The sequence below is a fragment of the Lactuca sativa genome, chromosome 5 (genome assembly GCF_002870075.4).
Source record: "Lactuca sativa cultivar Salinas chromosome 5, Lsat_Salinas_v11, whole genome shotgun sequence".
In the NCBI taxonomy this organism is placed as follows: domain Eukaryota; kingdom Viridiplantae; phylum Streptophyta; class Magnoliopsida; order Asterales; family Asteraceae; genus Lactuca; species Lactuca sativa.
The window spans coordinates 187,573,262-187,594,883 of NC_056627.2; the positions used below are offsets into that span (position 1 = coordinate 187,573,262).

At 33.7% G+C, this 21,622-nt stretch overlaps 1 protein-coding gene across 1 annotated transcript; it reads left to right on the plus strand.

Annotated features, from left to right (window-relative positions):
* Window positions 1-15,182: 15,182 nt before the first annotated feature.
* LOC128134273 (uncharacterized) lies at window positions 15,183-16,014 on the plus strand. The gene is made up of 3 exons (XM_052771824.1): window positions 15,183-15,460; window positions 15,539-15,774; window positions 15,839-16,014. The coding sequence occupies exons 1-3, from the start codon at window positions 15,183-15,185 to the stop codon at window positions 16,012-16,014; spliced, it is 690 nt and encodes a 229-aa protein (XP_052627784.1).
* The last annotated feature ends 5,608 nt before the right edge of the window (window positions 16,015-21,622 follow it).

Here is a 21,622-nt window from a genome sequence, read left to right on the forward strand (position 1 = left end):
TGTGTGATTAGTATGGTTTATGCAGTTGTTACAACTGATATGGATTATGTGATTATGCTCTAGGGAACTCACTAAGCTTCATGCTTACAATTTTGTTTATGGTTTCAGGTATCTTTGTTTTGGAAAGGAAGGGCTCAGCTTGATCGCAACGCACACACCCATGTTTTCCGCAATGAATGATTTTGGGATGAACTCTGATAAATGTTTTTAATTAACAATGTTTTGGAATTATTGGAATAAATGATATCTATGTTTGGGTTATATTAAAAATGAATTTTTTACCCCTAATTTTTTGGTCGTTACACGGCACTAGGGCCTGTTGATTAAAATCCTTTGCATAATGCCCCATCTGGCCATAATTATGGAACCCAGAAGTAAAAGATCGACAAACACCCTCGTGATCCTTGTCTCACTTCTCACAAGTGTGGCCCCTCCATACCTAAAATGAGAATCAACAGGCTTAAACTACTTCGATACCGACTGTAATTGAATAGGAGCTTGCCACTGCTCCCTCATTTGAATCTCTATCTCGATCTCTCGCTTCCTCGTAGCATCCTGAAGATTGGCGAGGTTACTATAACGCCAGATGGACATTAACTGTCGAATATCCTTCTTGATCATGATCAAGTACCAAGTTATTTGAGCCTGCTCCGAAGCAGCAAACTTAGGGCAGAAAAGATCCTTCTCTATGAACATCTTGGCAATCTTCGTTGGCGTCTTAGTCATATTTCTCAAATCCACGTACTTCTGAGCCAATCTATCCCTCTCCACCAAGGGAAAATATCTTAAATGGAACATATCCTAGAACTATTCCCAAGTAACAACAACCCTCTACTCAGGAGTGCACGAACCGGTCACAGTCTCCACTAATCCTTCTCCCCTAACCAGAGAATGTTCATGGTGTCCTTAACCTTCTGGTCATCCGGTCATGATGATGTTAAGAAACAACCCTCCACATCAAAAAACCACCTCATAGCCATAATCGGGTCCTTGAACCCATCAAACTGCGAGGGCTTCATGTTGTTGGAGTCCGAATACTGAAATGATCTCTCCCATCGAATCCCCGCCACAACAACAACAATGGTTGTTGTAGCAGCAAAAGCCTTAGTTAGAGCATCATAATGATTATCAAATAGCTCAATTATATCGGTCTTGATAGACCCAAATAGCTTCGGAATAGAGCTCCGGACAACAGTAGCTACCATGGTAGTGATCAGCTCACGAATGTAATCATATGTCAATCTCGGCCTATCTCGACCACCAACACCAGCACCAGAACCTCTCATCACCACCATACTGAAAATAAACCAAGATATACATCAGGAAGGCCACAATTCATATTGCTATAAGCAACATGACAAGACTAGCCCTTATGGTTTGCGACTTCCTTGTTACGCATATGGGTCCTATGCTTTCAGTAGTACGGACCCATACTACCTTCCACACCTACCAATGTTTGTCTCAATTGTTAGGGTGCAAAGTCATGCTTGGATGAGGCTTTACCCACTTGTATGTGTAATGAGTTGTCTTTCCTTTATAAGGTAGTGAGTGGCACTCATTTTATGTAAGGAACCATTTAGAGTGTTAGACTAGAGAGAGAAACTTTGTACAAACCCATTTGTGTATTCTTTCTAGATCTAATATGAGCTTACAAAGATTTATTTACTACTTATGTTCTTGATTTTACATGATGATTCACTAGATCTTTCATATTCTGCACATGCCATCATAATCAACACCACTACACTTGGTATCAGAACGGGTGTTCTTGATTGGATCAAGAATTGATCCTTGATGGCTATCTTGATTTGGTGATTCTTCATGTTCTTATTGATCTTTGTGATTAGAGAGTGTTGTGTGTTCTAGAAGTGAAATTTTTCCTTGGTTTGATCTATCATTTGAATTTCTCTCTCTAGAATACTTGTTTGTTTCACTTTCTCTCTCTAGAGATCTCCTTGATTTACACTTTCTCTCTCTAGAAAATCCAAGTTCATATCGTTTGATTCGAAAGAAAAGAAGCAATTATGGAAAAATGGATGATACATAGTAAAGATATTCAAGGTGAATGCTCTTTTGAATATATTCTTTATAGCTTGACTGTTGGATTAAAAATTGAATGTGATATCGTTGTAAATGGAGAGGAATAAGTTTGGATGACGAACTGTTGACCCTCGCATCAAATAAACTATTTGCATTAGGTGATATCAAGTTGAAGATCAATGCTCTAATTCGTTGATAATATAAATTCGTTTTTGGATTACTAATCTCAAAAACATATGATTGAAGAAAAATTGATCAATTGTGGTTTGATTATTGAAACGTTAACCCTTCAAAAGTCAAAATTGGGTATTGATATCGATTTCTAAGAGAATATTGGGTTGATCGCTGAAGTCAAAATTATAGTTTTGCTTGGAAACGAAATCGATTTTGTGTGATCAAATGAGAATCAAGGTTAAGAGGCTGACTTCGAATTATTAGAGGTCTTCAGTGTTTTTGAAGACTTCGCTTTTGAAGATTTCGCTTTTATGATGACGATCTGATTGTATGGGTCAGTTCGTTAACGAGATTTGGGGTCTGATGTCGAACTACTTTCAATTTGTAAACTGATTAGGTCGATGGTTCAACAAGACTTCGCATGTAAGATCATCGATTGTGACTTGAAGAAGAAAGCGAAGCATTGATTTTGTTTTCTTAGCGTTATGGTCGATGTGCAAAGGGTATGGTGTGTTAGAGTCTATCGACAAGAAGATGGTCTAGTAACAAAACAGTGATTTGGAGTTTAGACACGAGATTGATGATTGAGTTGATGTTTCGTTAAAATGCAAAAAGTTTCGTGAAAATGAAAGTGTGGATTTGGTGATTGAATCTAACGAACGGGAAGGAGAAAATTTTTCGTTAAAAATGGTGCTGTGAAAGTTTCGTTGCTTGGGAAACGAATAGGGGGAAGAAAGCATAAAGGTTTCGTAAATAGTCCCTAAACTTTCGATAGTTTGGCACAACATAACCAATTTCGACATTTGGAGTTAATTTCGACATTTGGGGTATAATTTCGAAAGTTTGAAGATGTGGGCAGAATTGTCGAAATGAGTCCCTGAAGTTTCGCAATTTTGTCAGATTATACCAAATTTCGAAAATGGTGTTCAAAGCTGAGAAAATGAAGATTTTTCATTTCTGCTCCCTGCAGTTTGTGCGAATTAACATTTTCTACCCAGTTTTGCAAATGGGGGAGAATTTCGCATATTAAGCTATTTTTGGCGCAACTGGTCCCTGCAGAATTCTGTTATTGACGATTTTTACCTGGATTTTGAAAAATCTTGCAACTTTCACCCAAAAAGTAAAAAAAAATTCACAAATTGGAAATTTTTTGTGGCTTTTTCGTGATTGATTTTCCGTGCAAGATTTTTGGTGATTCATTTTTGGTACACATCAAGGGGGAGTATTGTGAAGATTATTCCTCGGGTGCTTCTCACCCTTAATGGGTTTTATAATCATTTTTTGATTATAAAAAGGGGGAGAATGATGGGTATTCGAAGCGTGTTTGTTGGATATTCATTTGCGGATTTGAAGACCGGTGTTACTTCGAGGGGGAGTTTGGTCTTGATCGCGCTAGCTCGTTGGAGACTGAAGTCAGGCATCCAATCCTAACTTTGAGCGGTAGAATGTTAGGGTGCAAAGTCACGCTTGGATGAGGCTTTACCCACTTGTATGTGTAATGATTTGTCTTTTCTTTATAAGGAAGTAAGTGTCACTCATTTTCTGTAAGGAACCATTCGGAGTGTTAGACTAGAGAGAGAATCTTTGTAAAAACCCATTTGTATATTCTTTCTAGATCTAATATGAGCTTACAAATATTTATTTACTCCTTGTGTTCTTGATTTTACATGATGATTCACTAGATCTTTCATATTCCGCACATGCCATCATAGTCAACACCACTACATCAATGGATCATCACAAACTGCCCGAAAACAACTCCACATCTAGGACATACATGTATCCTACCCTCAATCTCTCAAGATTGGATAATCCTTCCTCAACTAACCTGCAATAGCCACTTGCTTACTCATGAAACTTCCACCACCCCTGTAGCCACTCGTGCATGCTAATCATGCATAATGTTGGATCTTATAGACAGTCGAATACTTGATTCTACCCTAAGACCTTCACAGTATAAGAACATGAAATAAGGATAAATCAAACATTCTCATGCTATAGAATCTTATTTATGTACAGATATGATGAACATACTAAGCAACTACAATAACGATGTCAATTTCATCTAACATACAAGAAATCCTCTTAGGCTATCAGACATCAAACATCACACAATTCTATCATGCAATCCCTGAAGATCCCTAGCCTACCACTAACATGCAGTTTTATCATAATCATCAATAACAAATAACAATGTGGGTAACATAGGGTAAACTTGCTTGTCCGGCTGATCGTACATAGCTCGTCCTTCCTTTGTTACTTTTTAAAACCATTTCAAAAACCATTTTGAAAATTTTTATAGATCCTTAGTTTGAGTCTGGATTCACACGAATGTTCATCCAATTCTTTCAACCTAGGGCTCTGATACCAACTTTTAACATCCTAAAACCACAATAAAATTATTCATTTTCAAATCAAAAGAAACCATTATTTTCAAACAAAACCTATAACAAAAACAAGTATAAATTACAAATATCCCAAGACCAGTGTATCATAAATCTCCAAGAACATGTCATAGAAGGATGTGTATGATCACGCCATCACCTTTCCACGGTCATCTGAAGTACCTGGAACATGAAACTAAAAATCGTAAGCCAAAGCTTAGAGAGTTACCCCAAAGTACCACCACACAAACATATAAGAACATGCATAATGGGTCCACAACTAACAGATTGGATTACCCAATGAGTCCACATCATGATTTTGGCTTGCTTTCCAGCCCACAACTCATGTCTGGCTTACTCCCGAGCCTACAACATAAGTCCGGCTTGCCTCTCGGGTCTACAACTTTTGTCTAGCTTGATCCAAGGTTTGTTGGATTCCGTACAAAGCAACATCGCCTCAACCCAACCACACTATATGAACATATACATAAAAAATAACATATATCTAGTAAATAAAAAATCATATAACCGGTCCACAGACTAACATCCAGATTTACAGATCACTCTCACATAACAACATCCTATATACCAGGACTCAATTCTAACAAATCAATACAACATTGCAACATCCTCTAAACTAGGATACATGACCAAGTGGGCTGACATTGGTGCCTTTGACTCACGAGTAGTGTGAGGAAAACTCACCTCTTAGTCTAAAAAGATAGCTGATTAGGATACTGCTCCGAAAATCAGCTCTACCGGTCACATGTACATCGAAAAATGACCAGACTCAACTAAAATTCAAAATACCCATAATACTCCTAGGTCAAACTTGGTCAAATTCTAGTCAAAGTTAAAATTCAAAAAGTTAGTCGAGTTGAATCAGCTGAGTACGCCCAACGTACTCAAGATCCAGGATCGGGGCTCTCATCATGTACGCACAACATATGCCAATATATGCCCAACGTACACAGACTGAATGCATTCTTCTGATTAAGGGCTTATTCCCTTAAGTCTCGTCTATTGGATATGGTGTCTAAGTCCATAACTATATTTGGTATGTACTTGACCCGAAAGTAGCATGGTCCATTTGGGTTGCATTTCACCAGAACAATTTGTAAGGATGGACATTTGAGAAGAGGTTATTTATGATTTATTAATATATTATAAGTTCTAATATATTAATATGAAATAATATTATTTAATTAGTATTGATCAAGAATTAATTTGGAATTAATTTAGTGATCCAAAGAGACTAATTAAATGTAAGGGGTTGATTTGGTAAATCAATGATTCTTATAGTGTGGGCCAATGGTTATTTAGGTTGGGCTAAACCAACATGGTAGTCCATGGATATTCCATGGAGGTTTAACCCATGGAGCCTAAGTAAGATGAAAGGTCATGCACATTAGGGTTTACATGGGTGTAACCTTAATCCTTGCCACACTATAAAAGGAGTCCCTTAGCTCATGAAATCAGACGAGTGGTCTTTGGAAGAGCATAGCCGATTTTTTGTGCAAGTTATTTTCTCTCAAAGTCCTCCATTTTTGGTGGTGTTTTGTGAAGCATTTGAGGCATCACATTTGGGGTGCTAGGATCTTAAAGGTCCAAGCTAACAAACTACAAGAAAAGGTATGTCATCTAACTAGTTTTTGTTATACAAGTACCCATGTTTTGTATGCTAGTTAGGATAATGCTTTGGAAAATCAAATTGCATGTATAATTAGAGAAAACATAGATCCACATCATTTAGTGTTGTTAATGCACCTTAAGGCTGTTAGACTGCTCTAAACCCATTACTGTTATCCAAAAGCAGATCTAGTCCCAAAATAACATCTTAAGTCATAAAGTTTCCAACTTTATGACTTTGCATGGCTAAGAAGTGCCCAATACTAGAAACCCTAACTTCTTAACTCATTAAGACATTATAACCCATGCATGGAAGGAAAATAATGACCAAGATTGCATTTTTATGACCTTAGACTCTCCAAAACGTTTGAAAAGAAAATCCATTTGGTCTAGAGCATGCCAGACTCAAGAACATCATTGTTTGGGGAAAAAGCACATAACAACATCATACAAGCTAAATCTAACAAAATAAGCATCAAGGTATAAACTTTATAACTTCTATAGATGGAGGAGGGCGTAAAACTTCCATATCCAAGGTTGATCCAAGCTTCCAAGATGTTCTTCTTTCCTTCTCCTTCCTCTAAGAACATTAGAACACACACTAATGGCTCAAGGATGCTCAAAAATGGATTAGGGTTAGCTAGGGTTGAATATGGAGGTAGAGGCTGAAGAATGAAGAGGTATCAATGAGTTAAGGATGTTTAAATATGGTCCAAACCCTAAAAATTAGGGTTTGGACTCCACCCAAGTTCCCCCAACGTACTAAACGTACACCCAACATAGGCCATCAACCCACACGATTTTATGATAAAGTTACATAGGACCCTTTTGCAACAAATCTCATAATAAGGGTAAAAAGTGTAATTACCTGGAAACCGAGATATTACATAATCGCTTCTCCCCCCTCTTATCTCACATCTCTTCTCTTGGTGAGAAATGGTCGTAGCACCTTGGGTTGATAGGTTTTTTATGCTTTTTGTGAAGATTATATACTATGCTTCCTTTATTCTAATATTGTATTTCAGTATATGGAATTTCTAATTTAGAAATTAGGGTATATTAGCTAGATGGGAAGTATTTTGAGATGTATATTATTGGCGTATTCCTCTAAACAGGATCACGCAGATGATGAATGCACTGTGGATTACTTGTTTTTCGTGAAGTTCACTGATCGATATGTTTATATGTTTCTATCACCAATTTGATAATTTGTCTTAGAGAGGTCTGAATATTCTTCCTTATTTTTATTTGAGGTTTGTGTTTTGTGGTAATTGTATCAAAAAATATTATTATTTTTAATTGTGTTAATCTACTTAATCCTTCGTATTGTAATCTACACTATGACATACTTCATTGTTGGTGTGTTTTTAATGTTATGATTAAAATGTTATTAATTCCTCAAAGCATTCTATAATACTTTTATTTGTTTTACTTGAATTAGGACGTGTTTGGAAAAACCAGCCGAAAGTTAGAAGCTTAAGTTGTTAACTATGCAAAAATGTTTAGCAAATATAACTTTTAGTTTTAGCTTTAAACATGTAAAATTAGATAAAAACAAAAAACTAAAAACTCCAAAATGTACTTGAAGTAGCTTTTGGTTTAAGAGCTTTTTGTTTAAAATAAAAGCTAAAAGCTTCTAAGTTTTTTTTTCGAGCTTTTTCAAAAAGCTAAAAGCTTTCAAAAGTTTCATGTCGAATACGTCCTTAGTGTATTGGTACGTCCTTAGTGTATTGGTACGATGAATGAATTATGTCAGATATTACCATTTCATTCATTGATGTTTGTGTTGTGCATCATTGTTTGGTTCTTAACTTTTGACGTTGATTTGGTGTCATCTTTTTACATCTCAATTTGTTCATTTTAAAACGTAGTAACATAGATCGCCAAACATGCCACGATCCTCGTTCTGGTACACATGTACTCTATGTTACTAGCACCATGATTTGGCGTCATCTTTTTTTTTATTAAACACAAGAAATAGCATTGTATTTTCATATATATATATATATATATATATATATATATATATATATATATATATATATATATATATATATATATATATATATATATATATATATATATATATATATATATATATATATATATAGTCATTACTTTCCATTACAACATTATACCATCAAATATTTTCTTTACAAAATGCAAATGACATAAAGTCAACACATTGACTGGTTTTCAGTTTCTTGATGATTTTTAAATCTTACGAATAAAACCACACAACTTTACACTTCTTTTTCAATCCGACTATTATTACATCCTACAACATGTTTAGAGGCTTTTTTGCTTAAGTGGTATTCACAATAATAGTCAAACAATACTTTATTCTATACGTATAGCTTTAAGGCTCCATATATTTTTATTTTGTGTGAGAGAGAGATGCATAACATAAATTATTCTGTGTTATTGTGTTTAGTTTGTGTGAACACTAATGATTATACTTGCTATCAAGGATCTACATGCTGATAGAAATCAAGTTCACACTCAATAACTTAAACTGGAGTGTACATCATTCATAACTTTTCATCAGATTCATATCAACTGATCCTTCTAAAGCTGGAATGAATTCCAACCTAAAAAAAGAGTGAGGTCATTTTTGTTTATATGAACAAAACTGTAGAACCAAACAAGTATTTTAGTTATACTTGAAAATGAAGCAAAATAATCCGAATCCAACAAAGAACTAAATCTATTTACCCTGTAACACATAAACAGGTAGTTACTACTTAATTACAGTTACCGAAAATCTTAATGCAACCACACTTGCGACCATTATACATATTTTTAATTGTCAGTTTTTTGAGTTGTGGGATTGAAATAGAAAGAAGATCAAGTTTTTAATATCACAGCCTATCAAACTCAAATCCTCTAGTAATGGGCAGCTTTCAAGAAAAGCTTTTAATAAACCTTCATCTTCTAAAAAGTCAATGAACTTAAAGAGAAAATGACAAAATTAGCCAAATACACTAATTACCTTACAAATTTAGCCAAAAAAATAGAAATTGCAAAAATATCCACTAAATTCGTAGATGGAAAAGCCCTATCTGCGATTTTTACTTTCCATCTGCGATTTGTACTGTCCATCTGCGATTTTTGGGGGAAAACTCTATAAAAGCGTTTTTTTTCTTCATTTTTCACTCTTCAATATAGAAAATCTCTCTCTCCCGGGGATTCCTTTTGACGATTTTTTGAGGAAAATTGATGATTATTTCAATAATCCCGCAAATATGGTTAGATTTTAACTCTTTTTTATGTTTTAATTAACATTTATATATTATATGTCTTTATTATTTTATTATTTATTGTATTAGTTAGTGTAAAAAAAATGAAATTATATTATTTGTGATAGGGTAATTTTGTTGTATTTGATAGTTTTAATATTTGTTATTAGTAAACTTGAAGTTTAAATGCTATTTTGTTAGTGGTTATATGAATATACAAGTAGAGACTACGTAGAGTGTGCATCGGGTAGTTATACATTTAGTAAAATTGTTAGAATATGCTAATTTTTTTAAGTTATTAGTAAAATAAATTGTTAGAATAATGTTTAGAATATGTTTTGGTTAGTGGTTTAAGTTGATAAATTTATATAGCATGGTTAGAATATGTTATTTGTCGTTTGTATAGTTGTTGTATAACTTGAAAAATTGTATATTCTTATCGTATAATTGTTTTTATAAATTGAAAATTGGTTAAAATAATGTTTACAATATGTGTAGAATAGTCGTTTGTATATTTGTCGTATAAGTTGAAAATTTGTATATATTTGTTGGTGAAGTATAAAATTTTTTATAGTATGGTTAGAAAATTTTATAATATGTGTACAATAGTCGTTTGTATATTTGTCGTATAACTTGAAAATTTGTATATATTTGTTGTTTTAGTAGAAAAAATTTTATAGTATGGTTAGAAAATGTTATCTTATATAATTTGAAAGTTAAAAATTGTTTGTATATTTGTCGTATAACTTGGAAATTTGTTAATTTAGTTGTCGTTTTAGTTGAAAATTTGTTTGTTTATATGGTTAGAAAATGTTATTTTATATAATTAGAAAGACAAAAATTGTTTGTATATTTGTCGTATAACTTGGAAAATTGTTTATATAGTTGTCGTTTAAGTTGAAAAATTGTTATAGTATGTTATTGTTTTTTAGTGTAAATATATAAATTATTTATTAAATATTTGTATTTGCATTGTTATTATTGTTTATGTTATTATTGCATTTAATAATCGTATATTTTAAAATGAAATATTTGTTTAGTTTTCTAATATGTTATTGTGTTTTGTGCAGCATGATTATAATAATTTCAATGTGAAAGCAATTGTAAACTTAAAAGGATCGGAGTATAATATATGAGAAGTATTTGAAATGTTAGATGATGTCAGACGTGATATATTTAGAGATACCGTATTTGGTTACTTGTTGGACGTCCCTCGTTTACAAGGGGACGGATTGTAGTTACACAAAATATTCTTTCATCAGATACGGTCAGACGCTGTTTTATCTCTAGATGGAATAAAACAGTTATATTTTAGAGTAGGCAATACGAAAATGGTATATGGGCCGGAAGAGTTTTATTTGATAACATGCTTCAAATTTGGGGAGTATCCAAAAAACATCGGGAAAAAAGTGTCAGAAAAAATAGTTAGTAGAAAAAAAAGATGTTTATTACGTGAGCGGCTATTTCCGAACTATACAAATAGTTTGGTGAAAATCGGCGACCTGAAAAGTTTTATTTTAAATCAACCATTCTTAGAAGTTGATGACGCCGATGCAGTTAGAGTATGTTTGATATACATTTTGTGTGAAGGTTTTTGGGGAAAAGAAATAAATGATCGAGTGCCACAAGATTGATTTTTTTTTTGTTGAGAATTTGGATGTCTGGAACATGTATTTTTTGTTTACTTTAAAAGTTTTATATTATTAATGTTAATTTATATTATAACTAAGTTTTTTTTTTTTTGTTAGTTTCGCTTGGGGTAGCTATCTATGAGATTTTACGTATGATGACCTTGAGGATACATGGAACAAGATAAATAAATATTTATCACTTCTTGAGCATCGTCAAACTTTAAAATACTCCGTCTTAGGATTTACGGCTCCAATTAGGGTATAAAATTTTACTTATATGTAAATGGTTTTATTGTTATGTTTGTTATTTTAATTTTAACTTTTATTACTATAATTGTAAAAATTGTAGATATGGATATATGAGATGCTTCCGGTTGTTCTTGCATGTGAATTTGTATTGAGAAAAAATAGAGACATGCCTCGGATGAAACGATGGAGTGGGACAAAAAAATTGAAATGGGTTGATGTGAACAAGATTTTTTCAAAGATACAGGTTTATAAATATTTTTTTATTATTAATAAACTTCATTATTATACTTTTATATGCATTTTTAATGTGTTCAATTTTTTAGGAGGGACAACCACCAAGACAAAACATGTTACCGAGTGATGGTGAGATGTCATCTTGTTATTATATGTCATTTCAAGAGTATGTATATGGTGAACGGAAATCAATTCCATCCCCAGTACGGGTCCATTTTAGGAGACAAGACGAATCTTCGTCTAGTATGTCGTTTGGTGGTCGCTCTCATGGTAGAGGTAGGGGCAGTGGGAAACACAACCTAGAGGAGGTGTTGAAACGAGAACCTATAGAGGTTTTTGTTGAAGAAGTGAATAATGAAGATTTATAGAATAACATCAGTTTTGAGGAGCCTGCAGTATTCCAAACAAAAGTTGATGAACGGGTTAGTTACACACTACATTATTTTTTTTTATTAACATATATGAATATTTGTGTTCGTATTTTATATTTAAAAATGTAGGTTGTACAAGATGAAGTGATGAATAAAAATAATACAACTGAAAATATTTTTGGTGATATTGAAGACGACAAGGTTGTTATAGATATTACATTTACGATTTTAATAATTAATTTTTAATGTGTCTTTCGGTAATAAGTATAATGTGTTATTTTTAATGTAGGAGTTGGAGGAGAGGAATAACAATGCGGGGAACAAATTTGATGATGAATATAATGAAGCTAAAGAGGTTCTTATACTTACATTTATTTTAATTTTGTTTTTAGTAGATTGAAACATTTTTTAATTAGAGATTATTGTTTATTAAATTAGGTGTCGGAGGAAGATGAAGTAATAATTACGGGAAATGTAGATTATTATGATGCTTATGGTTTTGATGGCAAATAAGTTACACCCGATAAACCGAGGACTCGAAAACCATCACAATATTTGTGCCCTCCTTACACCGAGGTATTCGTTTAATTTATAAACTTATATCGTAATAATAGAATTTTATGTTTATGTGAATTATTTGAAAGATAGAGATTTAAACATTTCAATATTGTTTTTAGTTGCACACGACACCAAAGCAAAAAAGAAGGTTGATATCAAATCAACAAGCCCCGTTCCTCCTCCAGCTTTTGCTGTTGTTCACGACTTCTCCGTGTTGCGCATGCAACCTTACGTAGCAGGCGGTGAGGTTGTCATCCACAATAATTTATTTCATTCATATGATGTTCAACATCGTTTGTTTAATTTCGTGTTAGATAGAGATTTTTGGAGCGCTTTGTTTGGGCATACACACGACGGATGGTTGGAGTCATCGGTAAAATAATTGTTAATTTATTATGTTAAAAGTAATTTGTTTTTTAGTCAATAACAAAAGTATCATAATTTTGTGCAACATATAACAATTTGGTATAGACTATTGATGGAGAGACGGTTTGATGGCGACCGACATACAATAATGCCTCCAAAATTTTTTGTTTGCCATGTTTTGGAAGAAGGGCAGGATTGGAGGGATTTATGGTTGGTATTGCTACATACCCCAACTTCATGGTTGCTTGGTGGGATGTCGATACGGTAAACTGAATTGTTTATATTGAAAATATTATCGTTATTGTCGTTATGTTTTTGTATTGTGATATAAAAAACATAATTTTATTTTCTGATCCTTATACAGGGCCTATTGCTGATTCATTCATCCCCTAATCACTGGTTATTTGGGGAACTACGATTGGCGTCAACAGAAGTCCATATTTATGACAGTCTCGGTAGAGTGGCTTATGAAAAATTCAAATCTGATGGAACTTTACCAAATTTGAATATCGGGTGGCAAATTATTTAGACAAGATTAACTATTGGGCACGGAGGAACATCCCAAGGATTCCATTGAATATGCAATTCATTTATGGAAAAAAATGTTCCCCAAAAAAGTAGTCATTCGGGAGATTGCGGTGTTTTTGTTTGTATGTTTATGGAACAATTAGTTTCAGTTCAACCAATACATGAACTTATTGACCCAAGGAACGCAACTTTAGAGTTTCGCCAACGGATGACAAAAATTTATTGGGGGTCAAGTATTGGTCCTATGTAGTTGGATTATATATTTGTATATTAATTGAATGTTGGATTTGATTATTAACTGTTTAATGTTACAACTACAAACGAGTGCACCATTAGTCTATTTTTAGTTTTAACGTTACAAATACAAAAGTTTAAACATAACAACAATTACAACAATTTAATGACCTACTAATAACTTCAATACTTACGAGTACACCATTTTAACGACGACACCAACATTTGTTTTAACGTTACAAGTACACTGTTCTAAACATAACAACAAATACAACAATTAATTGACCTAACAACTTCAAAACTATCAAAACAATATTAAAAAGCTTACAACTTGTAAACAAGAACCGCCAAAAACAACACCCAACTACAAACCAACGCTATCTTTAACTTCTTATTTTCTGATTGATATAGCTTATTAGAGTTAGCTACTTTGGCTATTACCATAGATGATTGGTCCTTCTCTCATCAACCCAACTGATAAACCCGCATTTTGGTCCTTGTAAATTTAAACATTGACAGTAAGAATTGTTGGCATGTAAACATGAGGGTGTAAATATGAATGACGTTAAGAACATGATACCAAATATGGGCAAGCGTAAAACAATCTTCCTGGATTTTTAGCTATACCCGAAATCCTAACGATACGTTCACCTCCGCAATTACAGTATGCCATTCGCCTTATTTTTTCTATTAAATAGGAGTTACTTTCTCAGATAAATTTCATGGAATGACTTTACACCCATTTATAGAAGAAATTTTATTACAGACAATTATGTTTGACTATGAAATGAACTTGTTTGACTATGAATTCAAAAAGTTGAACTATAAATTGCAGACAAGTACATTGTCTTGTCTTGTCTTGTATTGTCGATCAATGATGTTTGACTATGAAATGAATTGGTTTGACTATGAATTCAAAAAGTTGAACTATGAACTGCAGACAAGTACATTGTCTTGTCTTGTCTTGTCTTGTCGATCAATGATGTTTGACTATGAAATGAATTGGTTTGACTATGAATTCAAAAAGTTGAACTATGAACTGCAGACAAGTACATTGTCTTGTCTTGTCTTGTCGGTCAGTGATTTTTTACTATGAAATGAACTGGTTTGACTACGAATTTAAAAAGCTGAACTATGAAGTATGAACTGTAGAGAAACACTAATTTCAATATAATTATAGTTGGATTTGTGTGATGATTGTAAAACACTTTCATTGGTTGTGAAAATGAGTACTTACACCGAAAGAAGCTTTTCTCAGCTACCAATATTCTTGCATAATCTTAAAAAACAAATCTTAATACCTTCACAGCAATTAAGAAAACGAATATCAACCGCTTTTAATTCTGTTTTGTGGCTTTAGGTTGTGTGGTATAACATATTTGTTTTATTGAGTTATATAATATTTATTGGTAATGTATCTTGTTTACTCTTTACTTATCACTAATATATGTTTGTTTTTTTATGCAGATTCGTACCTTCCTTAGGTGCATGATACCGTTAATATATGTGGGTTATTTACCCCTAATTGGCAACTATCTGACAACAATGTACTTCTTAGTGGCTTTGGATGGAAACCATGAACCCCTACTCTTAGCAATTGGTTTGGGAACCTTAGAGTGTGAAGAATCATGGAGATGGTTCATCATGAAGTTAAAAGACTGTTTAGGTGAGGATACAGATGTTGGTTTCATAAGCAACCTATGTGATAAAATAGACTTTGCTGTTCAGAGTGTCTACCCAGATTCGTATCATGGATATTGTCCTAAAGATATAGCCAGAAAAATACGAGATTCTATTAGACATAATGATACAGAAGTCGAAACGTTGTTTTGGAAGTCATGAAATTCATATAGTGTTCATGATTTTCACTTGTGTCTAGAAAGGTTGCAAAATGCATGTAGGAAACTACCTTTCTGCACCTTGCTTAAGAGTCCAATTTTCTGGCTTGACGATATAACAATTTCAAAATGGACACGAGCATTTTTCCCAAAAGTACGTTACAATGTTAAATCGATTGATGTCCTTGAAATGTTGAAAATTATATCCACGTCCACACGTGAGTTTCCTATAACAACGATAATTGAGTTAATCAATACGTCGATACAAACAACATATGCTGAACGAGATGAAGTGGCAGGTAACTTTATACTTATATTTGGTTTTTTCTTGTATTATTATTTTAAAATTAACAAATATTTCAGGGAGGTTGTCTGGTGAGGTGACCCCTTATGTTGAGATTAAGCTTCAAAAGCGTGTAAACAAGTCTTATAATTGGGTGGCAAAACGTTTGTATGCAGATACATTTGAAGTCGATAACAATTTTGCCACCAACAAAGTACAATTTGAACGTAGGGTATGTAGTTGTGGGAAATGGTAAAAAAGTGGTATACCATGTGGCCACGCTATATCATCTCTAAGAACCCGTACGTATGAAGCCAATCATGAAATGGTTGATTATAAGTTTTCTGCTATCGTGTATCGTGTTGCATTTGGAAATGAGTCGGTGAATTCTGTACCATCACATGTACACTGGGAAATTCCAAATGAAAGGGTGGTCTTGTTACCTCCCTAAAAGAAGTAGTTATTCATGTACCCCGTTTGCATTTTATGTCCTATTATGTATTAGTTATTTATGTACAATGTTGCATTTTATGTTATGTTATGTACTAGTTATGGGTTAATGTTTTAATGAATTGATTATAGACGTGTTATCTTAATTCACTTTTAATTTTCATTGAGGAAACAACATACATTAAAAGTAAGGGAGATTTATTAAGTACTGACAAAACACACATACAAAAACAAGCAACGAAACTAACGAAAAACACACAACTTAACCAACATGCATATTAAAAGTGAAGGACATTATTTAAAAGATTCCATGCATCTCCATGGGTAAACTCTCTACCATCAGATTCGAAACGGTATAGTTCCAAAGCCACCTGTATGAGTATGTCTTCATCCATATTCGCGTGTTCATTATCTAGCTCGTTATAAATACTTTGAAAATGCTTGACCTTTTTTTCAAATCCATAAATTTCGCTTTGAAATCTCTTCTTCTTCAATATTGAGTACGCCCCATTTGACGGTGAAACAAATGATAGACACTAGACTAAAATGATCCAGCGCGAACTTCTGGCGGACCTAGTGGAAAATCGTCCTCTACAGTTACAATCCAAGCTTCAACCAAAGTGATATCCTCTTCGTTGCTCCATCTAAGTGGTACAGGTGAGTCCATAGTTGCAAGGGGAAAATTTAATGTGATACAATTAAAAAGGGTATGAACAACTATTTATAGCGACTCGTTATTTTCCCAGCATAATGGCTTGTCAACTCAAGTAGCAGTGTATTGTGTTGTCATTCGATGCAATGGCTTGTCAACTCAAGTAGCAGTGTATTGTGTTGTCATCCCGGTGCAATGGCTTGTCAACTTGAACAGTGATTTATTGTGTTCTCAGATAGTACACTGCGTTCTTCAGTTAAGTTGGACTATGAATTGCAGACATAATTAGAAGATTGGAATGCGTTATTATGTATAAACTACTATAAATAGAATTTTAGTTTAAAAAACATTTTAATAACCGATGTTACAATTATTCATATATTATTTTTGAGTATTTACTCTCTTTGTTTCACGAAATATGAGTTCAATACCATGGAGCAATGAGGAGTTCTTGGTTCTTACACGTGCATATATTCATGTGTACGAGACCAGCAAGTTGAACGATCCAATGTTTTGGACTCGTTTAACCAATATCTTCAATACCGAAAACCGAATGACTACAACAAACGAGCATGACGAACTGGACATCTTAGCAAGATGGTATGAAATGAAAACTGAAGTTCTATTATTCAACGATCTTTATACCAAAATTGACGATGCCCGTTTAAATGCTACTGAGGACGTCATCTTGGAAGCTGCTAAGGAGGAGTACAAGTCATTAAGGGACGGATCCAAATTCTAGTTTGAATCCCCTTGGAATATTTTGAAATATGTCCCGTTTATTTAATATCTATATCTATTTAATAGGTGTGTACTAGGTTATTTTTGTGTATTATGTCTGTATTGGATGAGCCTCCTCTGTTTAATTTTAATAAATAAATGGTGGTTGCATTAGTGTTACGACACTATACAATACATTACTAACAACATTTCCATGAACCATTAAACTTACAACATTACAAATATTCCAACTCTACGCCTTAAACTTAAAACATTAAACTAACAACCATTAGATGAAACATTAAACTTAAAACATTACTACAAACAAAGCATTTAAATAAAAAAAAACAGGTCCATGGGTTATTTATAACGGAAAATAGAGCAGACTACATGAAATACTAATTATTTTTAACAACCTTCGAAACGTCTTCATATTCAAAGTATCTGCCTTCACGCTCCAAGATGTAAAAATCATTAACAACTTCCAAGAACTCTTCCTCGTCTTGACAACGAACTTTGGTACTTTTCGCATAATTACACGCTCGATTGAACTATGTGACTTCTTCCTTTACATCCATCCATTTACTAACAACATTTGATTGTTGTCGCTGTTGTCCTCTCCCATCTCATAGTTGAACAAAGCTGTTATGCGGGTCCATTCATCACCTACTAGGCAATGCGGGGAGCAAGTAACGGTACACCCTCCTTAACACTTAGCCAGCATCGTGTTAGAACCAACACCTCGTTTGTCATCCATGGTCGTTCAGAGTTGGAACCAGGTACTTCATTCGAAGAAGTTGCTGCATTCGAGACATTTCTAAATATGGGAGTTGATTTCGTTTATAAGATATGGGTGTTTGGTTAGTAGAGCTTAAACATCTATTTATAATAATAAATACATGACTATGATTTGGAGGTTACTGTAGTGACTTATCATGTCAAACAATCATTTATGTATTTTCACTTAAGAGTTTGACTACAATTTGCAGGTTACTACAGTGACTTGTCATTAATGTGTAGTCATTTCAAAGTTTGACTATGATTTGCAGATGGAGTAGTATGTATAAATACCACTCATAGCACCAGTTTATTATAATCGCGACTTTATTATGAGTTCCTCAAAAAAATTTATAAATTTGCTCATGCAACGAAGTAGATTGTTACTACTGTGATTCAGTCGACCCTTTTTTTACACCCTCTTCAGAAGGCCCATATATCTCAAATGAATATTTTGAAGAATTGAAAAAGGCTGAAGAACAACAAGAACAGGACAAAGAGCCATCCCGACTTCTCACTCAACGTGGTAATGAAATTGCATGGGAATGCAAACAAGCTCAAGAATGGATAGACCTAAAAAAACAAAATTAAAGAGCTTGAAGAATGGATAAAAAAAACTAAGAAGACAATCAAAACGACCGAAAAATGGATTGCTAAGAAGGACGAACAGATGATACACCTTAGGGTGCAAAAGGATCGTTTGGAAGATAAAATTAGAATTAGGGATGACTATATAACAAACAAGAAAGAAAAGTATCCATTGCAGTTCTCTGAGTTTAATAATTAGTTACAAAAATATTGTAACATTATCATGAGTTCAGTTCAGTTTGTTGTTTTTTTTAAATAACTTTTTTTTACCGTTAAGCTTCATTTCTTGTTATAATCCGCAAACTAAATATTATAATATAAATGCTTAATTAATTGTTATAATCTGCAAACTAAACTAAAATATGAAAGCATAACAATGTCTTGTAAGATTTAATAAAAAAAATTACAATACATAAAAAGTTAACAACTCTTCATTTCAAGATTGTTTTATATCAAAATCAGCATCATAGGTTTGTGAGCAACTCGCTGAACCACTAATATTAAATGCCATTTCTATAGTAGAAATTGTCGTGCGACGTGCTCCACTACCGGACACCCTTCCAGTACAATTGTTTCTCGTGTGTCCTACTTGACCACATGTAGAATACTCTTTTCTAATTGGACCCTCGCCTTGGGGTGGAATGCGGTATGTGTTTCTTGGCCTGCCTGGCTGACATTTATCCATTATAGGTGGCTTAACAATCATCAAATCATCGGGGATCTCCCATTCGGATAGCTTTGGCAGAGGGTTTATTGGTTCCTCACATGTTTCCCTCAGTGTTTCGGTAAAGTAAGCATTTAATGCATACCTCAAGCAGTTGTTGACTGTTAAACATATTATGACATGACCACAAGATATCCCATCAAGTTGTCAATGCCTACATGTACATGTCATTTGTTGGAAATCAACTATCACGTTTTGTGCCCCCTTTTTGACCTCGCATTTCGTATTTCAGATCATGCAAACATCCCACTTACTAAATGATTTTTTGTTTTCTTTAACAATTTCATCGGCCCAAGGGGTAAGTGTTGTTGTTGCTTCCGCTTAAAAAAGACACAAAATAAAGAAGTTAAAATCAATAAGATTTATTAAAAAATTAATATTAAAAATTAAAAATTAACTTAATACCTGCAAAGTTACGTCTTTGAAACCACCACTGTTGCATTGTTGCACGAAAAAAATCGATCAACATAAGTATCGGCACCTTACGTGCGTGTCTAGATAATGCATTTATAGACTCCGCATTGTTGGACGACATAAGATTGTATCGGTTCCCTCTAAAATGTTCCCTAGACCAACTTTCTAGATTTATACTTCTTAAGTACTCCCATACTGGTTGTTTTGTCTTTCTCATAACTTCCAAGGCAGCGTCAAAAGCATCAATTGTGTATGCCCTACAAGCCTGCCAAAAAATTCCTTTAACTCTGTTACTCTTCCCGAATCTAGATACTATGTTGAAATATAAATGGACACCACATATTCCGTGATGAGCGTGAGGAAAAATGTTGGCAACGGATGTTGCTATAGATGGAGACCTATCAGTAAGCTCCTGCATATTGCCTATGGAATCACGTAGTTTTTGAAAAAAAACATGTCCAAGAATCTGTACACTCATTTTTGCAGATACCATATGCAACCGGTAATATTTGGTTTTGTCCGTCCTTAGTAACTGCAAGTAACATGGTTCCTTTGAACTCGCCCTTTAGGTGGGCTCCATCTACTACAAGGGTCGGTTTACAGAAATTGACAAAAGCGCGTACCTACAATACATTGTATATCTATTCAAATACACTAAAAATGGAAAAAAAATATTAAAATATTAAAATACTAACCGAACAACCAAGTGCGACGTACAAAAACTCAAAGCGATCATCACCATCTGTTTTAATATGTGTCACCGTACCCGGATTATATTTGGCCAAGTTGTGGAAATAAGCCGGAAGTTTGGTAAAAGAAACCTCTTTCGTAATCCTTAACGACAACAATGCATATTGCTTCGCACGCCATACCTGATCGTATGAGATATTGATATTTGATTGAGCATTCATATCATTAACAATATATTTTCCCCGATAAACTCTACTATAATCTTCAGCCAAAACATCAGCACGATATTCACCCAAAACATATTTGTTTGCTTGTCGATGATTAGGTTGCAATATTGTTGAAGAACATGTGTGTACATCAACAAATTTCTTCACTTGGAAAAATCCATCATAATTTTTAATTGCTTTTGCTCTTAGTAACCAAGAACAATTTTTCGAAACACACACAGCCTCATACCTTGATTTGGTTGATCTACTTGTCCTCGTCTAAACACCTTCTCGAAGATATTTTTTACCAATACACCACTTTAAAAGTTCTTTGTTCTTAAATATACTCACATTCAATCTTTTGAAGATTGATGTCTACCATCTGTGTTAGGATATCTTCATTAATATCAACTGGACATTCTGGTAGAGGGGGCATACCATAAAAAAGGTTAGCGGGAAACTTAGCTTTGACCTCATCACCCAACTCATCTCTATCTGAATTGCTTTTTAAGTCTGTTATATCTAAACGTACATCAGCAACATCAACATAATTCCCGTAAACATGCTTTTTTCATCTTTTTGACACATACATTTTTTCTTTTTATTTTTATCTACTACACGCTTATTCATAACTTTAACTTCT

Bases quoted from the DNA above. Each gene is read 5' to 3' on its own strand.
- LOC128134273 (XM_052771824.1), top strand. From the start codon at position 15,183: ATGTACTTCTTAGTGGCTTTGGATGGAAACCATGAACCCCTACTCTTA. The intron at 15,461-15,538 runs GTTGTTTTGGAA...AAATGCATGTAG, and splicing joins AATGATACAGAAGTCGAAAC to GAAACTACCTTTCTGCACCT. The intron at 15,775-15,838 runs GTAACTTTATAC...CAAATATTTCAG, and splicing joins TGAACGAGATGAAGTGGCAG to GGAGGTTGTCTGGTGAGGTG.